General features: G+C 40.4%; 1 protein-coding gene across 15 annotated transcripts in view; it reads left to right on the forward strand.

Moving 5' to 3' along the window:
- TNRC6B (trinucleotide repeat containing adaptor 6B) overlaps nt 1-15,262 on the forward strand; it is a 122,994-nt gene that overhangs the window by 37,520 nt on the left and 70,212 nt on the right. Inside the window, exon 1 of one of the 15 annotated variants that reach the window (XM_088054999.1) lies at nt 13,595-13,858. The exons of the other annotated variants lie outside the window; for them this stretch is intronic. Within the exon in view, the coding sequence (XP_087911125.1) occupies nt 13,854-13,858 (5 nt within the window). The 5' untranslated portion in view covers nt 13,595-13,853. Of the gene's footprint in view, nt 1-13,594; nt 13,859-15,262 lie in introns of those variants that run through there. 15 annotated transcript variants of the gene reach the window in all.

The raw sequence follows: 15,262 nt of genomic DNA on the forward strand, positions 1-15,262 counted from the left end.
AAAAAAAGTTTTGGTTTTTTACTGTTAAACATGGTCAAGCCCTTGGAAGAGGTTACCCAGAAAAGTTGTGCCTTCATAGCCCTTTAAGTGACTCAAAACTCAGCTGTGCACAACCCCAATCCTCCTTTGGCCTGCTCTAGTTAACCGTGTTTTGAGCAAAGGGATGGGGTTGATGATCTCAGAGATCCCATCCATCTGCAGTGATTCTGTGATTTGGTGTACCTATGTCTACTGTTGTCCTCCTAGTTGGTTTGAAATAAAATTGGAGCTTGTTACTGAAAGGTAGATTCTAAGACTGAATGTAGAGTCGGATGTTCCGTACAGAAATAGCTGCACCACTGAATACACTTCCTTCCCTTTCCAGCTGTCATTAGACTTAAAAGAATTTACTGCCTCTACAGCTAAGCAGCTGGAATGTTTTTTCTTTGACTGCTTCTAATTTACTTTTCAGGAAAGTCGGCCATTGTAATTTAATTGCCTTTCATTAGGCAGCCTGATCTGGGTAGCTCTGCACTGAGATTGTTGAGGAAGTGTTCAGAAGATACAGTTTCAGCAAGGGAGTGAACTTGCACCAGAATTCTAGAGCAGTCTGCCAGTGTTGACCTCCTAGGAAAGCCCTGTAAATTTCTTAGTATTTATCTACATTTCAGTGGGCTCAAAGCTTTACTGGAAGGAACAGAAATGAAAAGATGCTTCTGAGAGACTCTGTATGGATGCAATAGTTCTTACCTAGCCCTGGTTTCGTATGAAATTTCCTTTGCTAAGGTACGCCTTCAAAACTGAATACAAGGAGCCAGCATCCATGGATGATTTCTGGCACTTTATGAAACAGATTATTTCCCCGTTTAGACTTGGGGATAAAAACTTGGCATTATTGCCTTCTAGTATTAAACAAACACACAAAAGATACAAACAAACCCAGCAGCAACAAACAACTCTGCTGCAATGTCGTGAACCTTTTTTCTGCTGTACGGAACAGTTCTTTCGGACAGATTTACCATACTAAAGTTACAGCATTTTAAGATTTTTAATTGAACTGTAGGTCATACTTGTGAAGTGCTGTCTTCTGATACCTGTCACCTTTAGGGGAAGGAACTACCTGGTTAAACTGTATACAAGGTTTTCAGAGATCTTCAACTAATCATTTACAACATGGATATAATTTATTTTAATTTAAGCTAATTATGAGGAAGTTACCCATTCAAAATCCTTAGTGAGAAATGGATTGGACGCAGTCATCTTGGTCCTGTGAAAGATTTGCAGTTTATGTGCAATGCATGTGTCACAAAGGTGTCATGGTTGTGCAGCAGTGAAGTGATTTATACTAAAAACTGCACTTCAGAAGAAGTGAGCCTGCTCGGACTGGAGCTGATCATGGCCTTCTCAGACCATGCTCCTGCTCTGGCTGAGGGCCAATGACTCCTTGACAAATTGTTACTGCTCAGTTTCTATGTACTCTGTAACCTTCTCCCTTCTTAGCTCTCAGGCATGGGATATAACTGTGTGTTACACTTGGTCACATTATTTTGTTATGTGGCTAATATGTTTGGTAAGAAACCAGTTTCCTTCCTTCCCTCCCAGTGGAGAAGATGTCATTATGCTTAATTACAGGTGAACATTTTGTTAGAGGTATTCTCTCACTTTTTCATCCATTACAAACAGGCTGACCTGAACTGCCATGCTTAGGAAATAAATATTGTCTTCTCCCCACAAAATACTTGCATACATACTTTTACATGGCAGCAGCCTATTGTGCTCTTTTCAGTAATAGGGCTTTTACTTTGTTACTGCTGGAGCAAAGATTAAGAGGCAAATGTGATCCAGAAACATCTTTCCAAAACAGTCAGACTTCTCTTGATGGGCAGGGAGCAGGGATAGGGGCAGGAAAGAGAATTCTGCTGAAGTCCTTAAATTGAGGTTCTGCTCCTAGCTCTAGCAGCATTAAGTAGCAACTTTGCCTGTGCTAATAAATTACCACCTGCTGTCACAACCAGAAATGTATGCACCCTAACCTATGAGTGAAAGAGACTAGGTAATGGAAAGCTACTCCTTTTTATAAAATAAATGTAAATGTTTTACTCTTCCTAACTGACACGTGGAGAGGTCTGTTTGACAGTAGCTATTTAGACAAAAAGTGAGCCAAGTTCATACTCACATTTAGTAGGAAGGTAAGCCAAGCTGCTACTGCTGTTTGAAGCACCTCAGCTGGCTATTCCCCCCACCTGCTGTTTTGTAGTAATGGGAGAGAAAAGTCTTCAGCTCTCTTGATAATTTGTACATCTGGAAGTGATTCATATTGTAAGAAAGGTATCAAAACAAGATCATTTCTGTAATTTAGAAAGCATCATTGACACTTTCAAGCCTACTGAATAGGCTTTTCCCTTGCTTGATAGTTTAATATACAGATTGAGGCAAGTGTTTTTAATGAAACCCTCCAAAATTGTAGTAATGCCAGAATGACATTGGAACCACTGAGAATCACAAAATTGTTTAACATTTGGTAATAGTATCTTATTTTTCTTTGACATTTCAGCTGGAATGTTCAATGTCTTCCTGGATTTGTGTGACAGTTAAAAGAAAGTAGTATCTAAATTGGCCTAACCTGGAAACAGGAATTACAGACTCTGAAAGTCATCTTGTCCAATACCATGCTCCAAGGGGGGTGGGGGATTGGGGGTCAGATTTGAAGGTTAGATTAAACTTCTACATTGTATCAGGCTTCTTGGGTTTATTCTAGAGCTTTTCTGGACAGTCTGTTGCAATATTAATCACCCTCACAGTGGAGAAAATTTCCTAATATTCAGTAAGAATTTGTGATCGTTGCATTTCGTCTTTGAATGTGTGTGTCTGAACTTGGCTCAGTCTTTATTAAAACTTACCACTGTGTGCACTTATACAGCAGAGTAGTTCCCTCCTCTCCCCGGCTTAGCTTTGCTGTGTGAAAACTATGTGAAATCAAGAAGCCAAGTTTACAGGCCAGTCTTTGTTTTCAGCAGCCTGCTGATGTCAGGGGCACATGTAAACATCACTGCTATAATGGCACAAAAGAACCAATCTTACTTTTCATGGTGTTGCTGAAAACTGTAAGGAGGTTGCAGTGGTATAACCTGAAGTTGCCTGGTGTGGTTGGTGGGAATGATAGACATTATGAACTACTGCAGTGTTCTTTTGAGTGGTTGAAAATCCAGAACCGTCCCTAGCATAGCTTCTGTTCCTGTAGGCTAAAACATTGTTCTTGCCAAATTTAAAGTAAACTGTTAGCTAAAAGCTTGTATAACAGGGGGTTTGTTTGATGTTTTAAGGACATTCAGTATTATAGAAGATATTGAGACTTGCCTTGAGTGCCATTGCACATTTTTAATTTACTGGTAGTACTGACCTCAGCAGAGGTTGGTTTTTGTCAGAAGATCCACGCTGCAATTTTCAAAGTAGCATCCAAATCGTAATTCAGATTATTGACTCAGATTTGAGGTACCTAAATTTGCATATCAACCCAAATTCTGTGAAACTAATGGCAAGTTATTTCTTGAATTACATTCAAGAATTATATAAAGTCATAGTTGTTTTTATATTGCGGATTGTTCTCTGTGTGTAGAAGAAGAAATGCCCCCAAACATTTGTGTCCTCTGCTCGAGATCCTAACAAGTCACCACAGGGAGATGTGGGATGTTGGTGTGCCAGACATCACTGTCACAGGGTGTTGCAGGTTTGTCAGTGTGTCAGTCTGCTTCAGACCCAGTGATAACTCAGGCTTGCTCTGATACTGGTACGTGAGTAGGAGAGTTCTAACTTTTTAATTTTATATCCTTAGAGATTTGATAGGGTATTTAAGGGTGTGAGACCATTAGACTAAAACCAAATGAGAACTAGTCCAGCTAAGGATTAAGGAATATTTTCATCACCTTCATACTGTACAAATGTTTTTAGTCCATACAATAGAATGAGTGGCAGGACAACTTTGCATTTGAAGGCGAGTCTACCTGTGTGTTTAAGGGGGCCCTGAGGCATAGAGAAAATAATTGCCCTTTGTTGTGCAATTGAGTGGGTAGAAATGAATGAGACAGGAGCAAAATCTGCATCTGTAGAGGCCGGCTGTGTTTTAGCTGTCACTTGTAAGTCAATAAAGTTACAAAAGCCGACTTGAACCCTTACAATGTAGTACTTCTGAACTCTATGCAGAATTTATACACAAGCACTTTAAAATGGCAAAAGTTTCATTGTCTTCTATATTTTACCAGTTCAGTGTTATAATTAAATGTTTTGAAGTTTTTGTACTTAAAATTATAAGTATTACCCACAGGGAGACTCTTACCTGAGTATTCCAAGCAAAAGTATTTTTAAGTTAGGCATTTGCTTCTGAAAGTTAGACTTGAAAAGGTTTTCAACTGTCATTTCATTAATTTTAAGACTCTGCATTTCATGTCCTCAGTGATTTTCTTTTTTTTCCCTTTCAAACCATGAACAAACTGAGGCTTTTCATACACCTTTGCTAGCCTACAGCCTACTGTACTGCTGTTTTGCAAGTATTTCTTAATATGTGGAAAGGAACGGAAGCCAGATGACTGACCGTTAAGGGGGATAAAAAAGGAAGTCACACAGAAAAGTCAACTTTGGAAGCAGAGTTCCCACTTATTATCACAATGTGTTTAGTCTACACTGCTGCTGAATATTCAGAGAGGAAAATATTTTGGATAGTGTGCATTCTAAGTGTGAATGCTTTGGCACTTCTTTTCTGAGGATTTTACGGTGCTGTCTTCCAGATGTCTTGTGGTGAGAACAAGCTAGTTTGTTTGGGCTCTCCCCACCCCCCAACATTTGCATTTGTCCTGCATAGGGAGTGCACAGAGCCTGCTTCTGAATTTGCAGTCTCATCTGATCAAGTGACTACTTCACACTTGTCTTTGCAAAACCAGAGAAAATGTATTTTCCATTCCAGATTGCTTGATTTATAAACATGATACTGCAAAATACCCATAGAGTCACATATCCTTGATACTTTGATTGTTATCTCTGCTTATTCCAGTTAGTGGTAATTCTGATTGCTAGTGGAATGGAGGATATCCTGAATTGCTGCTGTCTTACAGAGCTTACTGTACTTTGAAGGGGAGAGTATTTGCATACTGATCGTATTACTAAAATCCCAAAGCCTCTGTGTTCCAGACACCACCACCCACTCCTCCACCTATTCCTGTCCTCTAGACCCTTTCGAGGAATTCTAGGAAAAACTATCTGCTTGACATTCTATTGACATCTGGAGTTCCTTGTCCAAAAAGTTGGGGGTTTTTAGGTCTGTTTGATTAGTGGCTGTTCCTTTTCTCTCTCTCCCAAAGGAGCTGCCCAAGGTAACTGCCCTCTGATGTATCATTTATATGGATGGCTGAACATTGCTCTCTTTTCAGCATTTCATTGCTATTTAGATGGCAGCTCGTGGATGACACCTACCATGGGAGTCAGATAAGAGACTTAAAGAATAGCAAGCAAAATCACCTAAGATTGTGGTAGACTTGGCAGTTCTGGGTTGATGATTGGACTTGATGGTCTTGAAAGTCTTTTCCAACCTAATATGATTCTATAAGGGCTTTTAATAATTTTGAGTTCTGTCTAAATTAGCATTTTGTCTGTATTCTTAATCTAAAAATACAATTTAGACTGATTTGTGTGCTACCTACTCCAAGTTAGTGCCACTAATTTTGATTTGCTAAGGATTTAGTTTTTTGGACTGCTTGCACAGGTCAGTTGCATCATAAATGTGTATAAATTACAGTCCGAATTTTTTTCCCCTTTTTTGCATCAAACTTAGGATGTTCACTGCTTTTTTTCTCCGCTCCATTCTCTCAAAAAAACCCCACAATTCATCAATTTTTTTGTTATTTTTTGTGTGTACACTCACAGTGGTTGAATGGTTGAATCTTCCTTTTAAGGTGATGAAGGAGTGCAGGGGGAAAAAAGCACTACTGTTTTATGCCATATAAATGAGTTTGTGATGTCTTTTTGTTTGTGTGGAAAAAGTAGGCATTTTGATGACTATGTGTTACAGCTTAGATACAGTAGCAGTTAAAGTAGAGAAAAGTAAATGGTCTTGGTTCTAAGATGTGGATACTAGCCTTGATGAAGTGACCATTGTTGGTTAAAGAAAGGGAAGGAAGGAAGGAAAAAAAGCAAGCTTTTTATTTCCATGCAGAAGATATTACTTACTTTGTATGATTAAAAATATTGTACCTACGTGGTAAACATGGTATCAATTAAAAACTTGTTTACAGAGATATTTTGGAGGTCTTAAGCTGCATTGCTCTTCTGGCATGCTGTGGTCTGGAGAGCTGGTATGATTTCTTTTACTCTTACCTAAATAGATTGAATTTGGTGGACTCTTTGCCCTAAGTCAAGGTTGTTCATATTTGGGACTCGTACTGGTTTTTAAGTTACTGCATGTATTTGAATATTTGTGACAGCTACAGCTTGTCGAATTTTCTGCCTGGATAGCTAGCTGTTCCTTTCCTGACATTTCAAACTGAAGGACTGTACATGAAGGCAAATTACTCAGGGAAGATGTTCAAGTCACTTGGAAAGATCAGTTTACAGATTTTTGCAGCAATAAATAATGCTTTTATTTTAAAAAGTAGTCAAATTAGGGAAATCCTCTCTGTACAATAATGCATTCAAAATACATTCTTTTTATTCTGCTTTTACTCCGGGTGTTTTGTTTTGGGCTAGCTTGCTTTCATCATTATTATTATTATTTAACTTAGCATATTATGGTTCCTTTAATGAGAACAAAGGAAAATGGGTTAGTGCCAGTTCAACCAAGATGCCAGAAATTCCTTTGCTTAAGAGGTTTCCGGCCCAGTGACTGAACTCCCCATGCTAAAACTAAAGACAAGTTAGAAAAATTTGTTGAGAGATAGTGGACTATCTCAGCAAAAATAAATTAAAGCAAAAAAAACCAAAAACAAAACAAAACAAAACCAAAAAATAAAAACCATTGAGCACAGCATAGCTTCCTTTTAGGTAGAAAAAAAAATCGAACTAGAATAAGACTTTCAGTCCAAAAGTCTTCCTCATCTTTTCTGAGATATCTTAAAAGTATTTGTAAGAGATCTGCTTTTAGTGGAGTCTAAAGGCACTGTATAAAGAAGGGGTCCTGTTGTGGTAAAGTGTTTGTGGACATGAAAAATGTTTTTCTTAAATATTCTAACCTGGTCAGATGCAGAAGCTTGCTGTTATTTTAAAATGTTTAAAGCCCCAAGGCTTAAAGAGGGTGAAGGAAGACTATTGAATGAAATTCTTATTCCTTTTGAAATTCATAGTAACAGTTATGGTTGATAGAAAGTCAGATGGATCAGTCCTGTAACTGGCATGGTAATTTGCATGCTGTAAATAACTACTAGAAAGCAACACTTGTTGTGTATGTGGAAGGGATGACATACTGTACCATTTCCCTGAATGTCTCTTTATTTGAAAGATGCATGGAAGTGTCTGAGGCCAGGCTGGATGGGGCTTTGAGCAATCTGGTCTGGTGGAAGGTGACGCTGCCCACAGCAGAGGGGTTGGAACCAGATGGTCTTTAAAGGGCCTTTCTGAACAAAACCATTCTATGATTCTCTTTTCACTTTCATTCATATAATTGCATTAAACAGATAACTGTCTCCAATTTCATTGATATTTTTGCAGTTTATAGGATTTGTTTGTGTAGAAAAAGTAGGAACTGAAGAGGAAGACCTGTTAGGATAGAACTATAGCTTTCAAAATCAAGATGCTTCTGGGTTGATAATAGCAGGTTAAAGAAATTCTAAGAATATTAATTTACACAAGTTTCATTGCATGTTATGTTACTGGAAAGTACTTATTTAATTCCAAGGATATGGATATAAAAACTCAATCAAAATTTAGATGTGGACTTCATTGGTGGGAGATGATGTTGCGGGTCAATTCTTTCAGTTTCTAGAGAAGTTAAATCTCATGCAATGGCTTTTCATGTCTTTATCTTTCCCAGATAATTGTGGAGTCTCTTGTCCAGTTCTAGTCCAGTTCTGATCAAGTGAGGCAGAGAAGAAACTATAATAAAAGTACCCATATATTAAACTTCCATATCTTCCTAGAGAAGAGACCAAAGTTGATTTCACCACCAACAGAAGGGTTTCAGAGTAAGACAAATGATCTATTCTGGTTATGTCTTCTAACAGCTAATCATGTGTGTGCTTTGGGATTAGCTGCAGTAAATGCTGGTTTTTTGCCCAGGCACTGAAAGAGGTGAAAACTATTTGTGAGAAGAGCTCTGCATAGAGTTCAATATACTGTTAGAACCTTGGCATCAAAGGAGAACTGGCTGTGCAGGAAGCTGGGATTAGTGTGGAAAGTAGAGGTTCAGTGATGTGTGACAGAGATTCGTAGGAAATGAGCTTTCAGTTCTGTTGTTCACCCAACAACTTTGTTAAAAGACAGATTGAAAACTTTCTCTTTCTCCAGTCTGGAAAGGACATTTGGGGAATTGAAGCAGTGAAGGCTTAGTGGTAGATTATTTATAGGCTGAACAGTGAGGGAAAGTATTGCAGCAGATTGAGGAAAAATTAGGTGGAAAAATGAGTGTTTGCAAAATTTGTTGAATAAAGTTTTCCTTCTGACTCATTATCTTTTCCTGAGCACTTCATTAATGTATAGGGTCAGAACTTGGCTCGGGCTTGAAGTCACGTGTCATTCTTAAACTGAAGTTTTCAGGCCTTGTATTTCTTTTTTCCCTGGCAAAATATGAATGAGGTCTGAGCTTAGTATGGCTCCAAAGCAGTGTTGCAATATGAGTTTTGAATAATAATAATTCCTAAAATGTGTTGATAGGTTCCTTTGTGTAAGGGATGCAAAAGCTGTTGTTACCTTTTAGAAACCAAGCAAGCTTTTCCTTTGTTGGATGCTTTTAGTCATGGTATTTTTCTCTGAAGAAGCAATTTACATTATACTTTTGATTACTGTCGTTAAAAACCACTGCCAGCTCTGTTTTCACAATTCTGCAGCATAAAATATCTTGCTATTTATTAAGTGTGGAAGGGGATGGCCCCCCAAAAAACCCTAGTTTTCCTTGGAGTGAGTGTTTTGTCCTTGAAGAATGTTTGAGCGCCTAAAAGTTTTGCACTCCTGCAGAAAGAGAGGTCGTCACTCCTGCACAATGGCTTAGGTGAAATTTCTATGAAGGCTTTAAAAAAAGGTATGTTGGTATAGCCAGAATTAGCTATCATCTTCAATTTTCAAAAGTGTTTGGCTTTAGAATCTCTCTCTTCAGAGAAAATAATTTAAAAGTGATCTGAACCATCCATTATCCAGGACTGAGACTGTTTTTAATTGTTCCCTTGAAATAAACCATATGGCAGTTTTAAGAGCACCCAATGAATAGTTAAGACTTTTTATTCTCCTCTGCTTGCTTTTTATTATTAGAAATTGTGAAACTATGAAACATACTCGTTGCATACATGTCCCTACCCTGAGTTATGCTTTTAGCCTTAAAGATAGGTACTTTTCTGATCGCTTTTAACTTGAAGAGCTATGCTTGATGGGACTGTAATCCCAGCCGGTTGGACTGCTGGGGACTGGTTGGGGAACTGGTGAATAATCTGCCTCCGATTCCCTTGCATGTTTTACTGCGCCCCGCTTCTGGGGTTGGGAGAGGGAGATCTGGAGAAATCTAACTGATGAGCTGCAGTAGGGTAGAGGGCATGTAGGCTTCAGTTCACTTTGGCAATATAATCTGCCTTTTTTCCACTAATATTTCAGGAGGCAAACTCTTCACCAGCAGGAGAAAGGACAGTTGGTGACAAGGCACTCACATTATGAGAAACTTGTTAATATTTGAGGTTTCTGCTGAGGAGCTGTGTTAGTAGGAGATAAATTGACTTTTCCACTCTCATGGTATCAGCTATGATGAACTTCCTGGGGGAAAAAATAAGTCTTACACTTATTGACATGGCTATATAGGCAGTAAAGAAAGCCTAGTGGGTGGGGTCCAGTGTTGGTACAATGAGGGTGCAGCCTCCAAAGTAAGATATGACATCAAACTGTAGGACTTTGAGCACAAACAAAATGCCAGCTCATGAAAGAGGGGGTTTTGCATAGGAACTGGGATGAACTCAGATCCTTTTAAAACTGAGAAGATCTACAGGTCAGACAGACCAGGTCTTGTGTTTGAGGTGACAGCTGGAGGATGTGGATACCTCAATTCCAGTGGACACTGGAGCATGCCTCTGTACATAATATTGAAGCCTAATTGCTTGATTATTATTGATAGGTCATCAAAAAGAATAAGCTCTTACTAGAATACACAATACAACTTAATATGAATTAAAAAGCATTTCTCCTGTCTCAGTTGAGATACTAGCACAGGGAATCCACAGTTGTAAGCATCTCTCTTAATGTGCATGTATATGTCTGCTCATATTGGATACTGTCCTCATAGGAGCACTGTGAGGCTTCATTAACGATTTTAAAGTGCTTTATGATCCTCAGATGGAAGGAGCTTAGAAATGAAGTGTTTGTAATCAGATAAGTTAGTAGCACATAACAAGGCTATAACCTATAACATAACAGGCTATTAACAGCCTGTGGGCATCCAAATAATTAATGGTTAGGTTTTTGAAATACAATTGCCCTCTGAAAAGGAATGTGCAGGTTTTGGATATGCTGTGTACTTTTATGATCTACTCCATTGTTTTCTGAACTACTGTGCTGCATTACAAACAAATAAAACTCAACAATCCTCCCAAATCAAACAAAAACCCAAAAACTTTTTGTTAGCCATCTTGATCAATATGCCAGCAAGAATAGGTAAAGATTTAGTACCTTTCAAATGGTACTTTAGTGGAAAATTTTCAATTAAAGCTACAGTTATTTAAGAATTACCCATACTGGCCTCTCTAAATATTTTTGGTTAAATTATAATTTGCTTACTTTCTGATTAAAAAAGCTTTGTCAATAGAACATTGGTAAGGTGAAATTTTATAGTAGTTATTTCTGCTTGGATACATAGCAACTCAAGTGAGTGCTTGTTTCTGAAAGTCATCACAGTATTATCAACTCCTTGAAATAAAGGCTTCCAGGACTTCAGAATGGAGAGTTGGCAAACCTTAGTGAAATTACGAGGATTTATAGGTCTCAGTAAAACAATTTGGCTTTTAAGACGGGGTAAAATTGTCTGTAGCTTAATGCATACTGTCATACTCAGTGTGAACATGCATAGAACATGTAGCTGCAGTACATAATGTATTTTTTCAGGAGAGGGCAGCTGTTTCATTTGCAGCATATACATTTGCTGTTATGAAACTGTGTGAATCGGATGCCTTGGTTTGGATTTTGTCATTAGGGATTTAGAGCAATTGTGGTGTTCTCTTTGGGTCTTGCCACAAATAAGACGTTCCCCGAGTTTTCACCACATTTCCTAAATTGCTATGTTTGGATTAGACCAGCCACAAAACACTCCAATCTGCTACATCCAGCAGGGCAATTCTCTGCTCTGGTTTAGACAGAGCAACCTGAGCAGTTACATCCAGCTGCTTCTATTTCATTAAGTAACCAAACTCACAAGTCACATTAGCTATTGCCAGAGTTTCTTGAGCCTGCAGAGACAAATGGTTACAGCGCAGGCTGTAGTCCTGTTGAAGAAATCCCATCTGCCATTCCAGTGGCAAAATCCCCCCTTTGAGTTTCTGTACGTTCCCACCTGGCTACCACACCTTATCATGAGGGTGGGAGCAAAACATGTCAGAACCAGAGCCACTAGCCTTTCATGGCCCCCGATGAGGCCAACGGCTTATTTTCTATGATAATACATACTAACGATTTTAATTCTCACTCATAAGATGTGCAGCTTCTGCCCCCCTCAATTCCTTTGGAGTGCCCTCCAAGTTAGTTTCATTCCACCGTGTTGTCATGAATGAGTGATTTAGATGCTTAAAGAGGTCTGGTCAAAGTTTGGCAAAAACGCCATGTCTGTGACAGAGTTCAAGATGCATTTGGATAATGCTCTCAGGCACATGGTGTGATTTTTGGGGTGGCTTGTGCAGGGCCAGGAGTTGGACTTTAGTGAGCCTTGTGGGTCCCTTCCAACTCAGAATAATTGGTGGTACTGGAATTATTGGTTAAAGCAGATTTTCATATAAATTTTTAAAGGCACAACTTAACAGAGTTTGATGGCAAGGTTCCCTCTGTTGCTTACTACCTGGATGAAGCATAGCAAGGAAAATCATTGATCATAATCGATTTGTGCAGAGACTGGGAGTACAAAAAAGAGTGCAAAGGGTTAGGGGAGACCATCCCATTGAATCGTGAGACTTAGCCTCACACTTGATCGGTGGTTTTATGTCTAAAGGATTTAGCAGCACTTAATCTTTGGCTAATTTTACACAGAATGATTAAGTAGAAGTTAGTATAAGTATAGCAGTAATGTAAGTGTAGATCTGAGATGGCAATGTTCATACTCTACTTGCTGTAGCATATTTAAAGCAGTTTGCACACACCCAGACACAAAGTCTGTACAAAGGTGTACGTGTTAAAAATTCTCCTCGTGTTCAGGTGTGTTTTGGCTTTTTTACTTTCTACTTTGTTACATTGCATAACTGTACGGAATTAAAAACTTGTACATTTTATGGGTTCGATCCTGAGGGTGCTCCCGAGAGCTTCCCGAGCGAGCTGTCATTTCCCTCGCCAGGCATGGTTCCATTACACAGTCAACTCCAGCATTTCCTACCTGTGTTGGGCTGACTCAGGAGCAAGTCTCCTCACGGCAGGATCATACCCGCGTCACCACATCCTTTTGCTGAACTGCAGTCTTTACTGTTTCTGCACATTCAGGGTAACATCTGGAACCATCCTGCAGATTTTTTTTTTAATGTTACAAGATGCTAGGATTCTCCGTTTACGCCGCTGTTAGAGCGGTTATCTATGGAAATTTTTGGGAAGAGGCTGTGGAGCGTCTGACAAATGGCTGAGTTGCAACCTGAGACTTAAAGCAGGCAAGGCAGCAGGAGAGACCGAGTTTGCTCTGCTGTCCTGCGGGTGTTCCTGGACCTTGATCTCGGGTTTGTGCGTGTGGTGTGGGCAGTCTGGTTACAGGCTTAACTTTGGTCTGAGCATGAACCTCTTGTCCTTGAGTCAGGAGGGCGTTGTGCTTAAAATGGGGGTTCCTCTGCAAGCGAGCGCTAGGGTCGGTGTTCCCGGTGCACCGCAGCACAGCGCGTGTGGTTGGAGGGACTTAACATTCACCATTCGCCGCTTGTCGGCTCTGCAGCCCTGATGTGGAATTAGCATAATTGGCTGCTGGCTTTTTAGCCGGTTTTAAAGAGAGGAGCTCCATCTGGGCCGCCCTCCGTACTCTCAGGGCTGCTCCGCTGTACCCTCCCTGTTGCCTCGCGTCTGCCCGACGAGGACGGGGGAGCAGGATGCCGGCGGGACGCGGGGCTCAGCAGGAGAGGCCGTCCCGGTGCGGGCAGGGCGCTGTCCCTTTAAGGCGGGCGGCGGGGCGGGCCCGGGCGGTGAGTGACAGCGCGCGCGAGGTCACGTGAGCCGCCCGTATTTGAAGGTCACAAAAAAGCAGCTTCCTTTAGAGAGAGCAAGAGGGAGCGAGAGGGAGGGAGCGAGAGGAGAGAGCGAGGGAGCGCAGCCAAAATGGCCGACGGAGCGTCTGCTGGGTTCTGAACGCTTGAAATAAAAAAAAAAATTAAAAAAAAAGAGAGAGCAAAAAAAAAAAATTCAACAAAAAAGGAAAAAAAAACCTAAACGAAAAAGCAAAAACACAAAACCATTTTTGGATTTTTTTTTTTTTCATTTCCATTTCTACCTTGTATGCCTCAACTCGCTGGATTTAAGCACTGCTGCACTTTATGAGGTTAGTGGTACGTTTATGTTGTATTGTTTTTACCTATCACTTGATTTCTTTAAGAGCCTGAGCTGACCGTTTCCATCCGTGGTTTTGCAGAGGTGTCTTTTCTAGCACAAAGACTTGCTTCAGATGTTGTCTGCTTGTACGTGTTCGGCACTTTTAGTGGATTTTGGGGTTTTTTTTAGAAGGAGCTCTCCGTACAAGTGTGCTGTGGATTTGGAAGATATTTGTAATTTAAAACACCTAGGTAAATTACAGAAGATCGTTTGTATTTTCCGAGCTGGTGAAGTACAAGATAGTGCTGAAAATCTTGTTTTATTTAAATAGAGGCTTTTTAAAGAGCGTTTTCTTCCCCACAGCACCCTGAGCTCTTAAATCTGCTGCAAAAATTTGCATGTCTAAAACCGGGCTCGCATTCTTTCTGCTTCTGGGTCGGAGCGGGGCCGGCTCGGGCCGTGCCTTCCGCGGGAGCAGGGACGGAGCCTGCCCGCCGAGCCCCGGCGAGCGCTGCGGGGGCCGGGGCTCCGGCCGGGCCCGGCGCTGCTGCCGCCGTCGCCGCGGGGCTCCCGCGCGGGCTCGGCCGCGGCTGGCGGCCCGTCCGGCGTGCGCCAGGTATTCAGGAATGTGCGGGGTTCCGGCCACTGCCGCGGTTTTGTGTTCTACGGAAAGCAAGCGTTCAGCTGCACCTTAGTAAATGTAGGCGAAGGACTGCTCTTTCTCGCTTTTTTTTTTTTTTTTCCTCCCCCCCCCAGCCTTCTGTGTTGCTAAAAATTTAAATCCGAGTTATTTTTGCAACTCCCTCCAGAACCGAGCAGAAAATTAAAGGGAAATAGCTGGAGCTTGCTTTCTGAGAACAGGCCCCTCCTCCTGCATTGTAAGAGTGTGATGTAATGCTCCTTTCTGTGAGGTTAAATGAAAAAAAATCTCTGTGGTGGTATACATTATTCTTCACCCCTTCCTCACAGGCATTGCATTGTGTTATTTTTTTGTAGCTGAACATGAAGCAGCAGATAATTCTGGAAATAATCGTGTGAATGTGCTCCACATTGCAGTGTATTAGTGCAGTGATTGTGGTTAGCAGGTCAACTTTGTAAACATACAAGATGGCTCATATTTTATATTTCTTTGTGGCCTTATGTGCATACAGTTAAACACAAATGAAAGATAGAGATTTCAGTAAGCTTATTGAAAATGTGTCTGGCTGTGGTCATTATAGGCTTGTGCATATTGGGACTTTTTTTCTTCTGCACAAGCTAGCAAATATTCGAAACAATTCTGCAGCATGTTAAGTTTCTCGTGGAAACTAAGAGATGGTGTTTGTGAAGGTTTGAATTTTTTTAAATTTTAAATTAGAGGAAGCCAATAAAAGAGAACTCTGTTCAAATTTTACGTCTATTTTGCTGGTAATTT

Source organism: Pseudopodoces humilis, chromosome 5 (assembly GCF_049639895.1).
Source record: "Pseudopodoces humilis isolate 2021_Gansu_Grassland_sample_001 chromosome 5, ASM4963989v1, whole genome shotgun sequence".
Lineage (NCBI taxonomy): Eukaryota > Metazoa > Chordata > Aves > Passeriformes > Paridae > Pseudopodoces > Pseudopodoces humilis.